Source organism: Gorilla gorilla, chromosome 4, assembly GCF_029281585.2.
Source record: "Gorilla gorilla gorilla isolate KB3781 chromosome 4, NHGRI_mGorGor1-v2.1_pri, whole genome shotgun sequence".
NCBI classification, from domain to species: Eukaryota; Metazoa; Chordata; class Mammalia; order Primates; family Hominidae; genus Gorilla; species Gorilla gorilla.
Window position 1 is genome coordinate 80881604 of NC_073228.2, and position 22926 is coordinate 80904529.

A 22926-nucleotide genomic window follows, 5' to 3' on the forward strand; every position below is an offset into this window, starting at 1 on the left:
AGCGGAACCCCAAGTCCTAGTGGAAGAGCCTGCAAAGGTGCCCATATCCACTTGGCCTTGGCCTGAGGCCTCTTGCAGCCACTGAATGGGGACCTCTGACGTTCACTTCCTTGGATCTCTTGAATTCCAATCTCCCTCTTCCCATCTGTGCATTCCAGCAATGGATCTCATTGGTTCACCTGCTCCCACCATGAAGTCATCTGAGGGTTAAATTCTGTTTCAATAATATACTGGGAAGCTGACATTCACATACACACATTTTATTTTTCATAAAATAAAGGATAATGTGCCCACCCATACCCTGTAAGTTTCATAGCCTAGAAGTCAGTTTCATAGCCTAGAAGTCTTCCTAGTAGTCAGATTTTCTGTCCCCCAGAGGGAGAACTCCCGCACCCCCAGTTCCCAGGGGGCCTGGTGTTTGAGGAGCTGCATCAAGCTGCATCTTCTTACAAGACCAGGGGAGAAAGGATGTGTTTAAGGGTAGAAGTTGTTCATTTTGTTTTCCTTTGCAAGATTTTGATAGAATCCAGTATAAAGGCTGTCTGGCTTAGCTCAGAATGCAAGAAAAGGTGTTATTCTCTGGCATTTGGGCATTTCACAGAGGGCATGGGCACTCCCCCATCTAAACAGGCTTGAAAAAGGACACAGACCCAAGAGAGGCCCTTGCGGAGGCCCAGCACAGAGTGGTTCAGGATGCACAGACAGGCTCTCTGGGGCTGTGGGCCAGGAGTGGGAAAGCCACCTTAGTCCTGCTGGAGCAGATTTGGGAAGAGTCGTGGGAGCAAGTTTCTCTGCTCTGGGGTCTGGGCCACAGCCTACCATGTCCCATCTCTCTGGTTCTGCTCAGTGTTCCTTCCTTCCTGTCATCCCCAGCACCTCATCAGTGCTCCCCGCTCCTGAACACCATGGTCAATCATCCTGGGGCTTCTCACATCTGTGAAAGAACAGGTCTCTCGACCACCTAGGGGTAGACTTCCAGGATGGTGCCTGCTCAACTTTCCTACAATCCAGGGTCATCAGGGAAATGAGCCAGGTGGGGAGGGTAGAGTCTCACTTGCAGCCAGAAACCCTGGGATGTAGCCTATCTGTGACAAGGGCAGATCGGCAACCATCTGCAACCAGAAACAGGCCGGGTGTTCTATCCACTGCCCCCAGATGCTGCCTCCCAGGTTCCAAGAGCCACCTTGAGTCCCAGCTCAGCTGCCACCCAGACACCGAGCATTCGACCAGGGCAGTGCAGTACATGGCAGTGCCTTGGAATCCCTGGCATCACCCTCCCCCGACCTGCCCCTCTTCTTCATCCCCACCTGACATCTCTCCTGTCCTTCAATACCTCCTGGGGCTGTTACTCTTCCTGGAGAAGGGGCTCTCGGTCCCCTTCCAGAAGCCTCTCATCCTCCTCCTTCTCCATGCAGCCCACCGTGGCAGCCAACCCAGCACCCACGCCACCCCCAACCACGGCGGCCCCTGTGGCCCCCACGGCAGCTCCAGCAGCCACCATCCCAGCCTCTGCAGCCAGTGCAGCTGCTGCCATGCCAGCACCCACCACGCCCCCCGCCAGGCCCATGAGCCCGGCCCCCACAGCACCCCCCACAGCAGCTAGGTGGCCACAGAAGCGCATCGTGTAGGAGTCCATGAAGGCCTTGGCCGTGGCCTGCAGCTCAGCTTCCAGTGCCTCCAAGGTCTGATCTCTCCCCTTGCAGAGTAAGGCCACACCATGGCGGGCCAGAATGGCATCTTTCTGGGTGGAGAGGAGGTTCCGCATGGTGTCTGGCAGGACCCGCAGCGCAGAGAATATGCGCTTGGTGGCTACGTCCTGTGACAGGGAGGGGAAAAGAAGGTGCCCTGACCAGGAGTCCCAGGTATCCTCTCCCTGATCTGGACCCTGCCCGGCCCACACCTGCCTCCCGTGCAGGCCCCGGGGCTCACCTGCTGCCTCACATACTCCTCGAACTCCCTCTTGGCAGCTTCCACCTTCCTCAGGTCGTGCAGCTGAGCAGCCATCTGTCCACGGGAAAACCCAGGCTGCCTCCTTCCTTCCTCCTCAGCCAGGGGCGCTGCTTGTTTCCTCATCTCCACTCCCAGGGCATACAGACCCCCACCCCGGAGGCCTCGGCACAGCCCCCACCTCCCTGCCTCCCCTGCCTCCCTGCCAGAATGCTGGATCCCCCAGGGCTCATACCTCATCCGGAGAGGTGAAACCGGGCCCTGTCCTCCCCATCCATCCTGAGAGGTTCTGCAGAGATACCATCGCTGGGGTCAGGGAGGGCAGGGGCCCAGCCGAGTCGCCTGGGTCTCCAGGGAGTTTTCACACCTTGATTTCCTGAGCTAGCTGCTGCCCCGTGAGTAGGCGTCTGTCCCCCCTGGCCACGGCGCGCCCCTCGTTCCAGTACCCCTGGCAGCGGCTCTTAGCGTGCTGGGGGGCCGCACTCAGCACATCTGAGACGTAGGCCCCCAGAAGGTGGCGGAAGTCATCATCTGTGTCTGAGGGAGAGATGTGCATGCTGAGAGACTGCGGGCTTTGGGAGGAGAAGGGGTGTCAGAGGCCAGGAGAGGTGGGTGCTTCAAGGGGCTCGATTGCCGGAGGGGAGCTGGGAGCAGCGCAAGAGAGGTTCAGCTCTCAGAGACACTCACCACCAGGGCTTGCATGGCCTTGGTTCATCCGCCGCCTCCCTGGGGCAGGCAAGAGGCAGCAACGGGCTCGCTTCCCTTGCAGCAGCTCCTGCACCTTGGGGTATCTGCCAGACAATCTCTGTGAGGCAGCGAGAGGAGTGCTCTGAGCTAGGAGGTCCAGCCTCCCATGCCGTCCCCACCTCTGCCCTGTCCATGGCCCCTCCACCCCATCCCCTTGCACCACTCACCTGGAAGATGTTGCCTACATGCCCCTGCCCTGCCTTGTTGGGGTGGGATGAGTCACGAACTAAGAGGTCCAGATGCTGAAAGAGAAGGGGTCCTGACACCAGCAACTGGGGGTGGCGAGGCCTGGGGCCAATGAATCCAGAGATAGGTGTCTCACCTGGATTGGGACCATCCCATAATGCTTGCCCATCACCTCGGCCACGTGGACAAACATCTGGGGGTGGGACACAGAAAGCGTCAGGGCTGGGCCACTTTGAGGACTATGGTGCACCCCAAGCCTGTCTCCCCACCTCCCTATGCCTGCTGTAGGAGCTAGGCTTCCCCTTTTGCAGCCTGGGGTTCTCCTGCCTCTCCCCAGACCACACATCTCTTGCTTTACTCTCCACCCTCCCCCTTCAACCCTGTTCAAGTGTCATAAAACCCTAGGCCAGACCAGGAGGGCACCTAGTTCCTTTGGGTCCAGCCCTAGTAGGGGGGGTGGGGGATGCCCCAACATCAGAGGTCTCTGTACCTCCAGATAGTCCAGGTCTGTATCCTTCAGCTCCTGGGAGGTGCTGAGGATCTGGAATCAGAGAGAACAACAACATGTATGAGGGATTACAGAGGCCGGGTGACTTCACTGGGGAAGGCCCTGGTGAGTGGGGAGCTCGCAGGCAGCCTGTGGGCCTCAGAGCATGGGAGAGGCCAGTATGGGGGCCTCGAAGGCTGCAGGGCTGGGCTGGCCTCAAGGCCGGAGACAGGCCTGGAGGGTATTGTGATCCATCAGGTCTTCAGCTGCCCCTGGGACCATCAGCCCACTTTTAGGAATAACCCACGTTCCCACCTTCACCGACTAGGAGCACCTTCCCCCTTCTAAGGCAGCCCCAGAATCTATCAGGACCCCAGACACCAAAGCTTGTGAGATGCTCTGGCCTTGAGGAAGCTGAACTGGAGAAGGGTGTGTGGGGTGGGGATGCCAACATCAGCACCCCCCATCACCTGGTAGGAGCTCAGCATCGTGGTGAGAGCACAGAGCTTGATCCTTGTTTCCCTGCTCAGCTCAGGGCTCATGGCATCCCCTGTGTCCACCAGGAACACCGCCACCTATGCAGGGGGTAGGGAAAGACCCAAGGGGCCAGGCCTGCCTTGTTCTCCCACATTCTTCCCAACCCTGCCCCGTCCCATCCCCATCTTCTATCCTCACCCCAGAGACGCCCTTCTTGATTCCCCTTCCCATCCCTGACCTCCTTCTGCCACTTCCCCCCTCACCTTCTTCCCTTCTTTCCCCAGCAAGAAGGGGTGGCTCCACATCCATATGCCCCTGGCGAGGCCGTTGGCACCCCACCTGCAGCCCTGCAGGGATGCCTCTCCTCCTCTTGGCCGGCCGCCCTCACCAGACTCCTGCAGGGGAGAGAAGGGAGAGCATCAGTTGGTCGGTTCCTTGTCCCCACAGACCGGAATACCAGACCCAGCTTCCCCCAGGCAGGAACCCCCATCCTTGCTCCCCGCCTCCCTCCTGCCCCGCCCCGCCCTCACCAGGCCCGGCAAGCCCTGAAGCAAATGGTTGAGGAGGAAGGACTTCCCTGAGTGCTGCTCCCCCAGGACAGCGAGGAGGCAGACTGGGGTGTCCCTGGCCAGAGGGTGCTTCAGGCAGCGGTTGATGGCCCCCATCCTAAGGATGAGGCCCCCAGAGGCATTGACGCGAACCAGCAGCAGCGGCTCCGCCCTCACAGGACACGTCTCCTGGGCCAGGAGAAGAGAAGGGCCCCTGAGCATCCAGGACCAGCTCCTGACCCTGGAATGTGTTCAGCCTGGAGCTCTGTGTCCTGATGTTCTAGAATAAGGCCAAAGCCACCCCCTCCTCTTGGGTCTGACTGATTAGACCCAGTCCCCAGACCTGCAGTGCAGGGGGCAGCGGCCGCTGCGGCAGGAGCTTCATCTTCTCGCCCAGGCTCCGGAGGCCCCTCTTCTGCTTGCATATCTTCCGGCACTCAGGACAGCAGGGCGGCTCACAGCCCGGGACACGGTGTGTGCTGAAGCACCGTATGCAGAAGTCGTGGCCACAGTCCAGCGAGATGGGGTCGCGCAACCTCTCCAGGCAGATGGAGCAGGTAGGGAGCTCCCGGGGTGCCATGGGCTGGGGCCCCAGGCCCAGCTCCAACTTGGGGAAAGGTGTATGGGACCTGTGGGGCAAAACAGGCCATTGAAAAGCAGGATGTCTATTGGGGGCAGGGGGTACCGGCCAGGGTTGTGGTGGAAGACTGATGGCTTGGGAGTGGAGGTCCCTTTGTGCCAACCCAATTTCCATCAGTGCCTCCATGGACAGGCGGAGCTGCTCCCAGAGAGGCCAAGCTCTGCCTGTTCCTCACTGACATGTGTCCTAGGACCTGGGGGCCTCAGACTGGGGGCAGCAGAGCAATGGTGAGAGAGTCTGAGAGGGAGAAAATCTGAGTGGAATGGACTCCACCACATCCCAGCCATGCAAATGCGAGCAAGTTCCTTCCCCTCTCTGGGCCTCGATTTCCTGACTGTCCCAATGGAGAGGATAGCAATACCCCTCATGGGGCCGTTGGGGTGGCCATCCGAGAGAAGGTGTGTGCAGCTGTCTGCACAGTGCCTGGTGCAAATGCTTGGGAAGAGCCTCTCCCGGCGTTCTACAGCGGGGCTCCCTCCATGAGGTGCTGACTTCAGCCAGGCCCCCAGGGATGATACCCTCCACAACCCTATGCTGCAGGGACAGTGAGGAGAAGGCATCAGCCTGTGCTGCAGTTGGGCAGATGGCTCTGATCTTAGAAGATTCCTTCCGCTCTCTGCTCTGAGCTGGCATCTGCCTCCCTGCAGCATCCACCTGCTTCTTCCTGTCCCTCCCTCCACAGCCTGGCAGATCCAGCCTCAGGCGGACAGCCCTCCCGGCTGGGCTGCCGGGCTCTGTGTTCCAGGACCGGCCATTTCAACTGACCTGCCTGGCCTCACTGCACCCATCCCAGCCTGGAAGGCCCTGCTACTTACCAACTGTTGCCACTGTTTCCCATGAAGCTCTGTTTTCTCTCCTTGGAGAAAAAAAAAAAAGATTTAGAACATAATCCAGACTTCTATCTTCACCCTGGATTTCCAGGGACCCCTCATCCTCCCCACCCCCGGCCCATCCCCCAGCCCAAGGAGGGCCCTTCCCACCCCACTCTCCTTCCCGATCTTAGGACTGAAGACTTGCCCGTTTGCCAAGCCGATGACAAAAGGAAGTGACTGACAAGGCGGGCCTTGGCATGGGAGGCTGGGATGGGGAGAGGGTCCGGATGCAGAGGGGGAGGCCCCGAGACCTTCAACCAGAGGTAAGGATGCCTTTTCTCCCGGAAAGGCTAGCAGGCTGCGGCAGGTGGAAGGTGAGGTCGGGGGATGGTATCCCCGAGGAGCCGACTCCCGGTCAGAGCTGGAAAAGAAATGTGACAGTCGGGAAAGAGGAGGCTGCTGCTGGACTCACCCCAGGGGGAGGAGACACGGCTGCGGGTAGCAGGGCTCCGAGGAGGGAGGGATGGAGCCCGGCTCAGAATCCCTGGCAGAGGCTGGGATGCAGGCAAGCCGAGGTGGTGAGTCGCCATGGAGACAGAAGGGAAAGATAAGGACAGGGAGGGGGAGGAGGACAGAGAGGGAGAAGGCGTGCGGTGCACCCGCAAACATGGAGGCGCCCTCCGGCGGAACCATGGGCCAGCACTGCCTCTACTGGGCCAGCTGAGGTCTCCCCAGGGCCACAGGACAGGGTGGGCAAAGAGAAGAGGTGTGAGAAACAGGAGAGGGTAAGACCAGAGCTGACCCAGAGACAAGGAGTTATTCATCCATTCATTCAATGAACAGTTACTGAGTACCTACTATGTACAGAGCCCCCAAATGCAGACCCTACTTCACGTGGCCCTGCACATCCTCCTGCCCTCTCTCAGGTTTATGTCATCGATGCCCAACCCAGCTGCAGCCTTCTTCAGCACTCATGGGCCCTCCATGTCCTCTGGTGTATTTCCCTCCCAAAAGCTTTCACTCTGCCTCAAACTTGAGCAGGGTGAAATCTATCAAAACTATGAGCCACCTCTGGACCTTCTAATGGCCTCTTGACTGGGCTCCTTGCCTCCCTTCCACTCCCCAGTGCACAGCCAGCATAGGCTCCCCAAGCACAGATGACCTCACACTGCGCAAACACCTTTTGTGTCTCCCTACTACCATCAGATCAAAATCCAAACTCTCCGGCCTGCGGACTGGGCTGAACCTTCCTTCCACCCTTCTCTCGCCCCACTCTTCCCTGCCTCTGCACCCTGGCTTGGCTGCTCTGCTCCTTCTCATCCCTCCTGGGACACCCTCTTAGGCCCAGTGCAGGTGCTGTGGCCTCCCTAGAGCCTCCTTTCCTCACCCCTCCCAACTGGGTGTGGTCTTGTTCTCGGGCAGTTCAGGGCTGGGATATGTGATACGCTTGGCGCAGCCCAGGCTTCAGAGCCAGGCAGATCTGGGCTTGATTCTCGGCTCAGGGGCTCTGGGACTCCACTGCACCTCTCTGTGCTCTGAGGAGCCACCATTACCTACGTAAAGCCACTAGTCCAGGCACGGGAGTCATTCGTACATCCTATGAGCTAGGATGCAGAAGGGTTGGGGTGAGGTGGGATTCAGAACCTAGAAAAGTTCAGCAGAGACCACCTTCAGCAGGTGGAGACACCCCTGAAGCTGGGGCTGGATCTTGTTCATTTTGGTGTCTGGAGGGCCTGAGATTGTGAGGCTGAATCAATCAGATTCAGAGAAGCAGTGCCATAGACTCTGCCTCCTCCTGCCCCAGGTGGGACAAGCCCCTGTGTGTTGGCAGCAAAGCCTCACACTCAGGGGATGAGGAAGCAAGCCTGAGCCGTGCCACAGCTCTGCCTTCAGGGCAGAAGGGAGGGTTTTCTCAACCCCTGTAGCTTTTCATCCTTGCAGGAGAGAAAGCGTGGGCGCTGGACTCAGATTCAAGCTCTAAACCTGCCTCCATCCCAGCATGAAATGCTGGTGAGTCACTGCCCTCTCTGAGCTTCCATTTGCTCATCACCAGGCAAAGATGTGAGGAAGCAGATGGGACAATCAGTCTTCACTTAATGATACTTACTGAGCACCAGGCACTGTGTCTCACACTGCAGTACAGCTGGAAACAAGAGAGACAAAGCTCCATCCTCCCCAAGATCCCAACTGGACAATTAAAAGGCATTGCTATGATCTGGGTGAGAACCTGGATGCGGGGAGGGTGAGGAGGGGTGTCAGGCTGTCCTGATAAGCAAGGAGGTAGAAAAAGGTTGTCAAGGCAGGGCAAAACACAGGTACAGGGCCCAGAGGAGAGGGGACACAGAACCCATTCTGGGGAACAAAGGAGGTCCGGCTGGCCTGGCAGGAATATTTGATGCCAAGATGGGTGCACCAAGGTGAAGGGCAGAGCAGGCCTGGGTCATGCAGGCCCTCAGGGGCCAAAGGAGGGGATAGGGACTTCACCAGTCAGTATGTCAGGAGGGATCCCACAGGGCAAACATGTATGGTAGAAGCCTCACTCTTAGGGCTGGCTATATAATTTTATTTATTAATTATTATTATTTGAGATGGAGTTTCGCTCTTGCTCAGGCTGGAGTGCAATGGCATGATCTCGGCTCACTGCAACCTCCGCCTCCCAGGTTCACGCTATTCTCCTGCCTCAGCCTCCTGAGTAGCTGGGATTAGAGGCATGTGCCATGACATCTGGCTAATTTTTGAATTTTTAGTAGAGACGGGGTTTCTCCATGTTAGTTAGGCTGGTCTTGAACTCCCGACCTCAGGTGATCTGCCTGCCTTGGCCTCCAAAAGTGCTGGGATTACAGGTGTCAGCCACCACGCCTGGCCAATTTTTTTGTTGTTGTTGTTGAGACAGGGTTTTACTCTGTCATCCAGGCTGGAGTACAGTGGTGTGATCTCAGCTCACTGCAACCTCCACCTCCTGGGTTCAAGCAATTCTCCAGACTCAGCCTCTCCAGTAGCTGGGACCCCAGGTGCACACCACCATGCCCAGATACTTTTTGTATTTTTTTGTAGAGACGGGGTTTCATCATGTTGCCCAGGCTGTTCTTAAACTCCTGAGCTCAAAGTGATCTGCTTATCTCGGCCTCCCAAAGTCCTAGGATTACAGGCATAAGCCACGGTGCCTGGCCAGGCTAGCTATACAATTTGTGGATTTGGTGGAAAATGTAACTGCAAAGCCCCCACCAGAGGCAAGAAAGTCCATTGCCTCTTCTCATGGCACATTGCCTCCACACATGGCCAACAGGCAGCCCCTCCAGATTGCCACAGTCATTTTAGGACACGCTCAATACCTGGATTGGGGGTCAGGGAGAAGCCTATGCTAAGTTTCAGCCCAGGGAGGGGAGAGTCACCTCTCTGTCACACCCTAAGATGCCAGGGGCCAATCCAGCAGTCCCCAGTCCTCCTTGAGCCCGCATTCAGACCTCCAGATGAAGGGGGGCAGCCATGATGGGGCAGAGGTGGGGACACTGGGAGCCTGGGAGTGGGCAGCCAAGAGCCTGTGCTGGGGAGGCAGTGGGACATGGGACACACACAAACCAGCTTCCGAATTCCCAGTGAAGGCACCATTTTCCCATCAGACTTCACTCACAAAGCACAAATTCAATGCTAAAATGATTGTTTCAAGATGGTGACCAGAGCACTGAAGCCCAAGTACACAGCCCTTCTGAGCTCTCGCCTTGAGTGGCTGCACTGGATGCATACCTGGGAAGCTGGCCCCTCCCACTCTGGCTGCTGTACGGACAACAGACTAGAGGGGCAAGCGGGGAGGCTGAGGGTGCTGCTGGGGAAGTCAAGGCTACAAGTGGAAATACAGATCCACTTGGGATCATACTCGGGCACCTAAAAGAGGGCATTCCCCAAGGCACGGTACAGGCCGACCAGGTGGATAGGAGACGGGAGGAACACCAGGCCTGCTCCTGGATAAAGGATGGGATAAAGGATGGGCCCTGCTCCTTTGCAGCCAGAGGCCTCTGATGCTATCTAGGGCCCCAAGGGGAACCTCTGGCCCAGGGAGGCCAGGTGTGGTGGTCCTGGGTCCATGTCTATGGGCAGCCCCGCTTTATCCATTATGCTCCATGAGTCTCTTGAGTCTACGGTCTATGAGAATGTTTGAAACCTAATGGAAAAATGAGACTCTCCAAACCACAAAAAGAAAATTTCAAAATCAAAAGTAACACCCACTTAGTTTAATGTCCCAGTACCCCTTACATGATGTTAGCTGGTAAACCCAGCTCGAGTTATCATCTGTAAAGTCAGATTCAAGTCATGAGTGCACTGATTCAACAAATGTTTACTGAGCACCTACTAAGTGCTGGGCACAGTGCTAGGTTCTGAGGAGTCAGGGTGGCCAAAACAGAGAAAGTAATGGCAGTAAAATGTTGAGACATCGACCGGGCATGGTGGCTCACACCTGTAATCTCAGCACTTTGAGAGGCTGAGGTGGGTGGATTGCTTCAGCTCAGGAGTTCGAGAACAGTCTGGGCAACTTGGTGAAACCCTGTCTGTACATACACACACACACACACACACAATTAGTCAGGCATGGTGGTGCACAGCTGCTCAGGAGGCTGAAATGGGAGGATCACTTGAGCCTAGGAAGTGGAGGTTGCAGTGAGCCGAGATTGCACCACTGTACCCAGTCTGGGTGACAGAGTGAGACCCTGTCTCAAAAAAAAAAAAAAAAGTGTTCAGACATCAAAATAAATAATGTGTCTTATCAAAAGATGATCCTATCCTTTGAAAAATATTAATGGCAAAAAATTTCAACTCAACCTTGGCTGTGGATACCACGTGTTTTAATATGTTTGCTCTGATTAGAGAGAGTCCTCCTGACAGTCAAAGGGCCCAGGGCCTGCAAAGTTCTTGAGCCTGGCAGCTAAGGCCCTCATAGGAGGATGACTACCCCACGTGGACCTCAGCGAATCTGAAAAGGAACGGAAGAAACTCCACTCTGCCTAGTTCCTTGCTTTCTAACCATGGTGAGGCTACCACACAGGTTTCTCATGGTGCCCCTAACTGGCCTCTGACCTTCCCCAGGGACTCAACGGGACAGGAAGAGCCACACTGAGCCAGGCCTGGTCCTGCAAGGTGGACAGGCCCTCAGGGTGCTGCTGGGGGCTAAGCAGTGACTTGAGTGAGAATGGAGTCCACAGAGAGGGTTGAGGTGGGAGGGGAGGTCCTGGGTTTCGGGGGTGGAGGTTGAACTGTGGGAGGGAGCTAATTGCAGGCCCTAGAGACAGACTTATTTCTCATTTCATCCGTTGTCCATTCATTCACCAACAAATATTGGCCAAGTTGGTGTGAGGTGCTTCTACCCAGCAAAGAAATGCCAGGAATATGGCCATAACTCACCCAGACAGGATCACTACCTTCGAGACCTTGCACAGACTCGAGGAGTATGGACCTGGGAGTCCCAGCGCACGCTGGGCTGGCCCTGCACCATCACCTAGCTCCATGCCATCCACCCTGTCAGATCTCTGCCCAAATCCAGCCCTTGGCCTCCAGATCCTGAAGCTGAAAGCTCCCAGCACCTGCTCTCCCTCTGCCTCTTCCATCCTTGTGAACAAGTGGCCCAGCTCAAGCCACTAACCTGACTTCCTGACCTCTGGCTCTAGCTTCCAGGCTGGGAGTTGGAGTGGAGGTGGACTCATTTTTGGAATAACCAGCCTCAGGAGTCAAAAATACAGTTTTCCAGACTGGAACCCTGTTTGGGGAGGTTTCTGAGTCCCTTGATGTATGCAAGAGCCAGCTTCACACACAAACGCACACGCACACACACATGCATGCATGCACACACCTGGTCAGCCCTCCCCCAACATACCATTCCATGTAAATCCTCACACATACCATACACATATGGTCAAAATACTCCATGTATCCCACACTCTGTGCTCACACACTTGTGCCACATGCACATCCACGACTCCACCTTGCCCAATATAGACCCACAGTGCTCACACACACACACAAACATGCATACACAGTTACACCCTCACAACCGCACTTGCACATCCACATCCATTCACATGCTCACTCCTTCATACTCACACACAAATATGTGTGTACCTTCAGGCCTCATGCTCATGGACATTTACACACGGGCTCACTCTTACTGCCTTACACGCACACGCACACATCATACATCCTTACCCAACAGGCGCTGTTCCAAGCACTTTATGTGATAAGCTCACTCCGAGTAACACAACCTATGAGGGAGGTACTATATCACTTCCATTGTATAGATGAGGGAACTGAAGCACAGAGAGGTTAAGTCACTTGTCTAACACCACACAGCTATTAATGGCAGAGCTGGAATCCAAACCCAAGCCATCAGGCTCCCCAATCCAAGCTCTTAGCCACTACATTCCATGGTCTGTTTGGTGGCAGAAATAAAGTTAGTTATTACAACAAGCCTTGGAAAGAGTTTGTAGTTTTGCTGTGTCTCAGTTTGCCATCACTTTCCTCAGAAGGGGATAAAAATCAGTCCAGCCTCTATCTATGCAGAATATTGGAAACAGGCAACTGAGTTCTGACTGGTTCTGACCCCAGCTTGCTGTGTGACCTCAGGCAAATCCCTGATCTTCTCTGGGCCTGTTTCCTGATGTGTGAATGTCGGCGGGGGGCCAATGAGATCAGAGGTCCCTTTGGGTGGAACGCCCCCAGTCCTCTCCCACCTCTTAGCCTGGGAGCTGGCCTTCATGAAGCCTGGCACTGTGGGCATTGCCCTGGTAAGCACTGGGTCTTAGCCTGTTTCTGCTGCAATAACCACAGACTGGGTAATTTATAATGAGCAGAAATGTATTTGGCTCAAGGTTCTGGAGGCTGGGAAGTCTAAGAACAAAGGGCTGCATCTGATGAGGGTCTTACTGCTGTGTCATCACATGGCAGAAGCCATTACAGGGACAAGAGAGAGAGGAAAGGGGACCAAACTCATCCTTTTATAAAAGAACTCATTCCCGAGGTGACAGCATTAATCCATTCCTGAGGTGACCTTTAATCACCTCTTAAATGTCCCATCTCTCAAACCATTGCATTGAGGATTAAGTTTCCAGCACTTGAACTTTGGAAGACACAGTCACCATCTTGTTCATCTTCCGCCCACTCACCCATCCATGCATTCATTCATTCTCCATTCCTCCAACCATCTATCCATGCATGCACTGATTATCTACCTATTTATCCATCAAGATAAATGCATTATCTACCTATTTATCCATCCACTCACTCAATCACCCATGCACTCATTATCCATCCATTAATTCATCTATGTATCCACCATTCATTTCTTTCTTTTTTTTTTTTTTTTTGAGACAGAGTCTTGCTCTATCACCCAGGCGGCAGTGCAGTGGCACAATCTCGGCTCACTGCAACCTCCATCTCCTGGGTTCAGGCAATTCTCCTGCCTCAGCCTCCCGGGTACCTGGGATTACAACTGTGCGCCACCACACCTGGCTAATTTTTTTGTATTTTTAGTAGAAACTTTTGTATTTTTAGTAGAGATGGGTTTTCACCATGTTGGCCAGGCTGGTCTTGAACTTCTGACCTCAAGTGATCTGCCCACCTCCACCTCCCAAAGTGCTGGGATTATAGATATGAGCCACCACACCTGACCTCATTTCTTATATTCTTTCATCCATCCATTCTCCAACTACCAATCCACGCATGCACACATGCATGATTTGCTCCATCCATCCACCCACACATACACACATCTTTTCATCCATCACTCCTCCACTATCTGTGTATCTACTCATCCACCATCTACTCTTACACTTATCCATCCGTGCATGGATTCATCCATCTGTCCATGTTACAAACATTTATTGAGCAATACACCAGACATCATACTAGGCTCTGAGAGTAGACTGATGAGCCCTCAGGGTGCTTCCCGTCTACTGGGGAGACAGAAAGGCCAATAAACAAGTACGGGGTGATAAGTTCTCTGATTAGGTAGAGTGAGGAGAGATGCACGAGGAACAAGCAAAGGCACCTTGCTCAGACCTGGGCACCTAGGAAGGCTTCCCACAAAAGCTGCATCTGAAGGATGAATATGAGGTGGACAGGCAAAGGAATGGGGACAGGCAAACAACATGTGCGGCAAAGAGACCAGCTCATGCAAAGACACAGAGCTGCAAGATAAACAGCTCACCTGGAATGCAGCATGTGAAGCGAGGAGAGGTAAGGGTGATGGGCCAGTCACGGAGAGGTGTGTAAGCCCTCCCTTGGTGTCATCCCTTAGTCCATGCCTGTACGTTGCTTTCTTGCAGGGCTTGGGACACCTGCTGTCCTGCTGAACCAATGGCCTCTGGGTGCTGCTGGCTGTGGTGAGCTGGTGTCCATGCCAACATGGCTGCCTTCCCCATCCGGGTCCTGACCCTGGCCCCAAGCTGCAGCAGCATCTGCTCCCTGTGGCTGCCCTCCTCCTGTCCCCCAGGCCCAGTGGCCCTCCTTGCTCTCGCCACAGCTGTGTCTGTGCCAGGTCCCCTTGTGTGAGCATCAAAGGCCAGGCCTTCCCATCAGCAGCTGGAAGGAAGTCAGAGCTCCCCAGCTTTACTTCTGAAGCCCCCCCATCATCAATCTGGTACTAGGCATCCTGAAACAACTAATAATAGTACAATTATCCAACATTTGCTTAGCAATTTAGGGTTCACAATGTGTTGTTATGTGCCCTACTACCTCAACTGATTCTCATAATACAGTGACTATTAGCCCTGCTTTCTGAATGAGGAAACTGAGGTTTAGAGAGCTAAGGAAACCTTCCAATGACAGCCCTGGAAGAAATAAAATGCCCTGACTCCCAATCCCGGGCCGTCCCCTCCTTTCTGGCCTGCTGTGTGCTGTGTTCTCCCAACATTCACACCTCCACACCTTTGCCCCAGCCACTCTCCTTGCCTGGAACGCCCTTGCCAGTCTCTGTCTGCCTTCATGAAACCCATCACCCAGGCCCAGGTTGGCTCAGAGTTTCTACAGGGAACCCTTCCTCATCCTTCTCTCTCCTCCCCTTTGCTCTTCAAACTTATGAAATGCCTCCTATATACCAAGCATGTACCCAGAGTGATGCTGGATGCAGAGACTACAACAAATAACAAGATGTGGTCTGTTAAATAAGATTTATAGGAGGTTATTGGTCTGGATTGAGCTCCTGGATAAGCTCCAACAGATCAAACCAAAATGGATTCACTCATGCCGAAGTTCCATGCTACAAAGCCAAAACTAAATTGTTTATCTGATCTTCCAAGAAATCAGGACACAAAGAGATAATAGCCAAATCCCCAAACAGGCCACTTTTAGCCAGCATGATAGGAAGTCCCCTCTGCTTTAACTTTTACAAGGAAAGTAACTTTGAAATCAGTCTGCTTTTTGTTCTGTCTGCTTACTTCAGCCCTTTCTGCCTGTAAAGCCAATCTCCTCTATTCAGCTCGTCAAATAATCATTGTTTTATAAGAATGAGGTGTTGCCCAATTCTAAAATTTCAAATAAAAGCCAATTAGGTCTTTAAACTAAATTTATTGTCATTTTGTCTTTTGACAGGTCCCTGCCCTGAGGAGCTCAAAGACTATGTGCAAACAAGGAAGCAGCTGCCTTGCAGCACATCCCCTGCTGTATAGGAGCTGCCCAGGGAAATGTGGGAGCCTGGAGGAAGCCCCTCACTCAGACTTGGGAGTCAGCAAGGCTCAGTCTTGCAGGATAAGGGAGTTAGCAGGGTAAACGTTGTTGGGGGCTGGGACTACAGACACAGGGGACAGCACGTGCAAAGGCCTGGCAGTGAGTTGGCAGGGCAGGTTCAGTGTGGGTGCAGCTGGAGCACAGGGTGAGGGCTGGCAAGAAGGAAGGATAGAGGCAGGGTAAGGGGACCAAGGTCAGTCAGCAGGGAACAGAGGATGGAGGGCCATGTGGCAGATTTTTGGATTTTCGCTGCATGTCAGTGGAGCCATAAACTATTTTAAGCAGGGATACATGTGAACAGATTTGTGTTCTTGAACCATTACTCTGAGCGTCCACCGGGACAGACTGGAGGAGACACCTTCCTACTTTCAACAGCCACTTTGCATTAGGCGCTTTTGAGTACTGACCCCATCCTCGAGCTAGGCCTCTAGTGACAGACATCTAGAGCATTGCTAACATTTTGCTATAACAAATAGCACTGTAGCACATATTACTATTCTCATCCTGTTTCCACTTGGGTAAGTATAATTTAAGGATATCTTCACCAACACAGAGCAAAATCATACATATTGATCTTTGCTGATTTTGGCTACAAATGTTAAAGGATGATTTTTGTCTCTTATGCAGGGAGTTTTTCGGTTATCTATCTGCCATGTCAAAAACAGCTTTACTTTATTTTTATTTATTTATTTATTTATTTATTTTTATTTTTTGAGATGGAGTCTCGCTCTGTCACCCAGGCTGGAGTGCAGTGGCAGGATCTTGGCTCACTGCAACCTCCGCCTCCCGGATTCAAGTGATTCTCCTGCCTTAGCCTCCTGAGTAGCTGGCATTACAGGCGCGCACCACCACGCCCAGCTAATTTTTGTATTTTTAGTAGATATGGGGTTTTACCATGTTGGAGAGGCTGGTCTCGAACTCCTGATCTCGTGATCCACCCGCCTCGGCCTCCCAAAGTGCTGGGATTACAGGTGTGAACCACTGCACCCAGCCAATTTTATTTTATTTTTTTGAGATGGAGTCTTGCTCTGTCGCCAGGCTGGAGTGCAGTGGCACTATCTTGGCTTACTGCAACCTCTGATTCGCAGGTTCAAGCAATTCTCCTGCCTCAGCCTCCCAAATAGCTGGGATTACAGGCGCCTGCCACCAAGCCCAAATAACTTTTTGTATTTTTAGTAGAGACGGGGTTTCACCATGTTGGCCAGGCTGGTCTCAAACTCCTGACCTCAGGTGATCCACCGACCTCGGCCTCCCAAAGTGCTGGAATTACAGGCGTGAGCCACCGTGCCTGGCCTTGTAGGAGAATTTTCAGATGCTCATCGAGCATCTGGATGTCCACACTGGCTAGCAGTCCCTGGCTGCTGGCAGCCAACCTACCATTAGGTATCATCTCCCCTCCTCCAAGTCAGAATCGAGACCAGGCTCCAGACCCCTCTCCTCTGCTGTACCACCCCCATTCCAACTTGCATACTGCCCATTAGGACCCTGGGACTGGAGTATCCAGGCAGTCAGCCAGGAAGTTGACAGATGTGGCCAGCTGGCCCTTGTGGAGCAAACTTCCCTCCACAGACTATGCTCTGGAGTGAGAGGCAGCCCCATGCAGCTGGTTTGATAGGCAGAAAACGGAGCCAGAGGCCTGCTGCAGTCCAGGCCTCTGCATGTAAGCCTCTGTTGGCCCACCGACCTATGCCATCCTTCAACCTGACTGGCAAGGTTATGTGCGTCCTGGGCAGCACCCAGGCTTTGGCACCAAACAGGCCTTGGTTCAAATACTGGTTCCACTCAACTCACTAGGCAAAGTCACTTCTCTCACTCAAGCTCAGTTTCCTCAGTGGTAAAACTGAAGATACAATTACTCCCATGTAGGGTCAGTGCAGAAAGCCTGGTGAATAGTAGGTGCTCAATAAATGCTAGCCTGGTTTTTTGTTTTTTGTTTTTTTTTGGGGGACGGAGTCTTGCTCTGTTGCCAGGCTAGAGTGCAGTGGCACCATCTTGGCTCACTGCAACCTCCGACCCTCTGGTTCAAGTGATTCTCCTGCCTCGGCTTCCCAAGTAGCTGGGATTACAGGCACACGCCACCACACCCAGCTAATTTTTGTGTTTTTAGTGGAGACGGGGTTTTACTATGTTGGCCAGGATGGTCTCGAACTCCTGACCTTGTGATCCGCTCACCTCGGCCTCCCAAAGTGTTGGGATTACAGGCGTGAGCCACCGGGCCCAGCCAATGCTACCCTGTTAATCAGCCTTGGAAGCAAGTCTGGGCCACTTACCTCAGTGTGCCCAGATGTCCCCAAGCATCAGTCCTGCCCCATCTTGGATCTCAGACCAACCCCCACAAGGCCTCGCCTCTTTTTCTTTGTCAAAGGAAAATCCAAGAGATTCTTACAGAAGAAGGGCTTTTTACACAGTAGGCCTGAGGACAGACATCCAATGGATAAAGAAGTAGTTTTCCATTAGTTTATTACAATGATAATAATGATCATGTCTATTTACTGGACTCCTACTATATGCTGAGTCCTTCTAACAACAGAATCTCCCATCCTCCCCACATTTCTCTAAAGGTGAAAATATTGGCTCCATTTTACAGACGAGGAAACTGAGGCTATCCAAGTGACCTGCAGCCAAGCCTATCTCCTATCTAGTCTCTACCATTTGTTTCTCTCTGTCTCTTTCTCTTGCAGACACACGGTGTTTCTTCTTCCTCTCTCTCTAACCCCATTTGCTCTCCCTATCACCACACCATAATCCAGGGCCGGGCAGAGCAAAGCAGCCACAGCAGTCATGTCCTTAGCAATCCATAATACAGCATGTTTGCTGACAAAATGAATGTGGAGTACAGTTAGGCAACAGGAAATTAACAGCTGACCCCAGAGGTCAGGAAAGAGGGTGTACAAAAACTGAAATGTGCTTCTGCTTCCTGACAATGAGTCTGATGCCAGAAAGAGCAGAGGTTCCCCACCCACATCAGGCAGCCCTGGACTGCTTGACCCTGACTGATGACCCAGTGCCAAAGAGGAGGGAGGTGACCCATGGAGCCCAGGCCACCCCACCCCACCCACAGGAGCCATCAGGGACAGATGATGGTGTCTGAGAACACTCAGGCCATCAGTCCCTCCCCTGCCTCCCACCAATCCATTTTCCACCTGGCAGCCAGCCCAATTTTTTACAGATGCAAATAAAAATGTGTCACTCCTCACAGGAAGCCTGCTGTGATGCTAGGAATCTGGGTGGTAGTTCCCAGGTACACGTTTGTAAAGACTGGTCTACGTCACTCTATGTAACTTAGGCCTCATAATTCTTTTTAAGGAACTTCCACTTGTGGGAAGATGGAGTAGGTATATTTTTTCCTGTACTTCCTGCTAAGTACAACTAAAAACCTGGGACATCATGTACAAGACAAACATAAGAAGACTCTGAAAGGTGGAGAAAAGAAGGCAGGCGGGCCAGGGACATCAGGACTGAGGACAGTGGCGACTCTCCTAGGCTTTCTTTTTGTCTCATTATCCCAGAATGGGTACTGGAGAAGCTGGCAGTCTGGAAATGCCAACAGCCACTACAAAAAAAAACCCTCAACAAAACCTGCTATCTGTAGCCAAAGGACCAGGAAAAGGGCGGCCTGGCAAGACAGAAAATTCCTAGGCAATAAATACCCTACTGCAGCCAAACGCCACAGGAAAGTATGCAGCCCCACCCACCCATGCCACAAAGGCTGAATGGGGAGCCTAGACCTCCTCCTGACTAGGCAGTAACGAGGGGTCCCAACATCCCCAGCTGGGTGGTAACAGAGAAGGCCAAGTAGGGAGCCAGGACTTGCATCCCAGACATTACAGGTGCTCTCCCTGACCTTGCAGTGTTAGTGGAGACCACGTGGGGAGCTGAAACTTGCACCCTGTCCAACAGTAACAGGGAATCCCCCTCTTAAGTGTAAACAGAAGCAAACGGAGGAACCTGGACTTCTACCCCCACCTGGCGGTACTGAGGCAGTGCCACCCCTTTCCCGGCCAGAGGGGTGTCAGAGGCCAGCTAAAACAAGTTTAGGCTGGGTGTGGTGGCCAACACCTGTAATCCCAACACTTAGGGAAGGCAAGGTGGGTGAATCACTTGAGGCCAGGAGTTCCGGACCAGCCTGGGCAACATGGTGAAAGCCCATCTCTACTATCAGGTTGATGCAAAAGTAAGTGTTTTTGCCATTAATGGCAAAGTCACAATTACTTTTGCACCAATCTAATAAAAATACAAAATTTAGCCAGGCATGGTAGCATGTCTCTGTAGTCCCAACTACTCGGGAGGCTGAGGCAGGAGAATCGTTTGAACCTGGGAGGTGGAGGTTGCAGTGAGCCAAGATTACGCCACTGCACTCCAGCCTGGGTGACAGAGCAAGACTCAGTCTCAAAAAAACAAACAAACAAACAAAAAACAGGTTTAAATAAGACCCAGCATTTCATAACATAATACAAAATGTCCACGTTTCAATAAAAAAGTATTAATCATATAAAGAACCAGCAAATCTCAAACTGAATGACAAAGGATAACTGATAGATGCCAAGACTGAGATGACTGGGATGTCAGGATTAGCTGACAAAGGTTTAAAATGGCTGTGATAAAATGCTTCAATGAGCAACTGCAAACACACTCGAAACAAATGAAAACATAGAAAGCCTCAGCAAAAAAAAAAAAAAAGTAAAAGAAAAAAAAAAGAAGGAGCTATAAAGAACCAAATGGAAACTTTAAAACCAAAAAATACAATAATCAAAATAAAAACCTCAGTGGATGGGCTCAAGAGCAGAATGGAGAGGACAGAGGGAACAATCAGTGAATTCCAAGACAAAACAACAGAACTACCTAATCTGACAACAGAGAGAAAAAAGACTGGAAAAAATATGAACAGACTCATGGACCTGGGGAACTATCGTACAACAAAGATCTAACATTTGTGTCACTGGAGTCCTTAGAGGAAAGAAGGAGCGTGAGGCAAAAAGAAGTACTCAAATCAATAATGGCTGAAAACTCCCCAAATTTGACAAGAGACATAAGCCAACAACAGATTAAAAAGGTGAGCAAGCCGGGCTCGGTGGCTCACGCCTGTAATCCCAGCACTTTGGAAGGCCGAGGCGGACGGATCATGAGGTCAGGAGATCGAGACCATCCTGGCTAACACGGTGAAACCCCGTCTCTACTAAAAATACAAAAAATTAGCTGGGCGTGGTGGCAGGTGCCTGTAGTCCTGGCTACTCAGGAGGCTGAGGCAGGAGAATGGTGTGAACCCGGGAGGCAGAGCTTGCAGTGAGCCGAGACTGTGCCACTACACTTCCAGCCTGGGCGACAGAGCAAGACTCAGTCTCAAAAAAAAAAAAAAGGAGTGACCAAATCCTAATCAGGATAACTCCCAAAAATTCATGGCAAAACACATTATAAATTTCTGAAAACTAAAAACTAAGAAAATAATATATAAAGCACCTAGGCAAAAATGCTTTATTTACAGGGGGAAAGCAATTTAAATGACAACAAACATCTCTTGAAAAACCATGGAGGCCTAAAAGATGTATCACAATATTTCTCAGGAAAAAAAAAAAAAAAACTCCAGCCCCACGTGATTTCCCTGAAGAATTCTACCAAACTTTTACAAAAGAATTAACACAGGGCCAGGCTCAGTGGCTCATGCCGATAATCCCAGCACTTTGGGAGGCCAAGGACGGAGGATTGCTTGAGCCCGGGAGGGTGAGGCTGCAGGAAGCCATGATCACACCACTGCACTCCAGTCTGGGCGACAGAGTAAGATCCTATTTCAAAAAAACAAACAAAAAAAAGAATTAAAACTAGTTATATACAATATCTTCCAGAAAACACAAGGAAAGAGAAGGAAATACTTCCCAATTCATTACAAAGCTATTATGACCCTGTATCAAAACCAAAGATGGTACTTAAAAAAAATTCAGACTAATATTCCTCATGAATAGGTGCAAAAATTCTTAACAAAATATTACCAAATAGAATTCAGCAATATAAAAATAATTCTACACTATGACCAAGTGTAATTTATTCTAGAAATGAGAGATTGGTTCGATATTTGAAAATCAATCAATATAACCCACCAAGTGAATAGGCTAAAGAAGAAAACCCATATGATTATATCAATCAATGTGGAAAAAGTATTTGAAAAAATTCAACACCCCATGAATGATAAATTGTCAGAAAAGTAGGAATACAGGGGAAATTTCTCAACTTGATAAAGAGCATCTACAAAAAACCTACAGGTAACATTATTCCTAACAGTGAAAGTCTTTTTTTTTGAGACAGGGTCTGACTCTGTCACTGTGGCTGGAGTGTAGTGGTGCAATCACAGCTCACTGCAGCCTCAATCTCCTGGGCTCAAGTGATCCTCCCACCTCAGCCTCCCAAAGTGTTGGGATTACAGGCGTGAGCCACCGCACCTGGCCTTGGATGCTTTCTTGCTAAAATCAGGAATGAGGCAATGATATCTGCTCTCATCACTCTTATTCAACACAGGATTAGAAATTCTAGCCAGTGCAGTAAGACCAGAAAAGGAGATAACAGATATACAAATAGGAAAGGATGAAATAAACTCCCCCCTTTTTGCAGATGACCTAATTATCTATGTAGAAAATCCTAAGGAATCTACAAAAAGAAGGGGGAAAAAAAGAACTTGACTTCTATAAATATTAACTCAAAGTGGATCACCAACTTAAATGTAAAATTATAAAACTAGAAAAAAATAGAAGATCTTTGGGACCTAGGACTAGGCAAAAAGTTGCTATATATAATACCAAAAACACAATCCATTAAAGTTGATTAATTCAACTTAATCAAAATTTAAAATGTTTGCTCTATAAAAGACTGGCCCTGTTAAGAGGATAAAAAGACAAGCCACAGAATGGGTAAAAATATTTGCAAACCACATAGCTGACAATGCACTAGTATCTAGAATACATAAAGGTCTCTCAAAACTCCAGCAGTAAGAAAGCAAATTGTCCAATTAGAACATGGGTTGGGGGAGCGGGTGCAGTGGCTCATGCCTGTAATCCCAGCACATTGGGAGGCTGAGGCCAGAGGATTGCTTGAGTCCAGGAGTTAGAGACCAGCCTGGGCCACATGGCAAAACCACGTCTCTAAAAAATATACAAAAATTAGACAAGCATGGTGGCACACGCCTGTAGTCCCAGCTACTTGGGAAGCTGAGGTGGGAATATGGCCTGAACCTAGGAGGTTGAGGCTGCAGTGAGCTGAGATTGCATCACTACACCCAGCCTGGGTGACAGAGCAAGCCCCTGTCTCAAAAATAAAAGAACATGGGCAAAAGACATGAACAGATTTTTCACTGAAAAAGATATACAGATGGCAAACAAGCACATGAAA

The 22926-nt window shown here is 51.6% G+C and overlaps 2 protein-coding genes across 4 annotated transcripts in view; both read right to left on the bottom strand.

The window, feature by feature from the left end:
- Nucleotides 1-244: 244 nt before the first annotated feature.
- Nucleotides 245-6175, bottom strand: RNF112 (ring finger protein 112). Its single transcript, XM_004042137.4, has 14 exons — nt 6050-6175; nt 5848-5888; nt 4736-5021; nt 4375-4581; nt 4108-4239; nt 3838-3942; nt 3371-3421; nt 3017-3073; nt 2862-2936; nt 2635-2752; nt 2315-2484; nt 2183-2236; nt 1930-2004; nt 245-1816 (listed from the first exon to the last, which is right to left on the bottom strand). Exons 1-14 carry the CDS (start codon nt 6101-6103, stop codon nt 1346-1348), a joined length of 1896 nt encoding a protein of 631 aa, XP_004042185.1. The 5' UTR covers nt 6104-6175; the 3' UTR covers nt 245-1345.
- The window catches only part of MAPK7 (mitogen-activated protein kinase 7), a 33123-nt gene continuing 16245 nt past the window's right edge, over nt 6049-22926 (bottom strand). For 2 of the 3 annotated variants that reach the window (XR_010133848.1, XR_010133850.1), the window contains one exon: nt 11553-21332. The gene's annotated coding sequence lies outside the window, so the exon portion shown is untranslated. Of the gene's footprint in view, nt 6266-11552; nt 21333-22926 lie in introns of those variants that run through there. The other variant, XR_010133849.1, reaches the window with a different exon arrangement.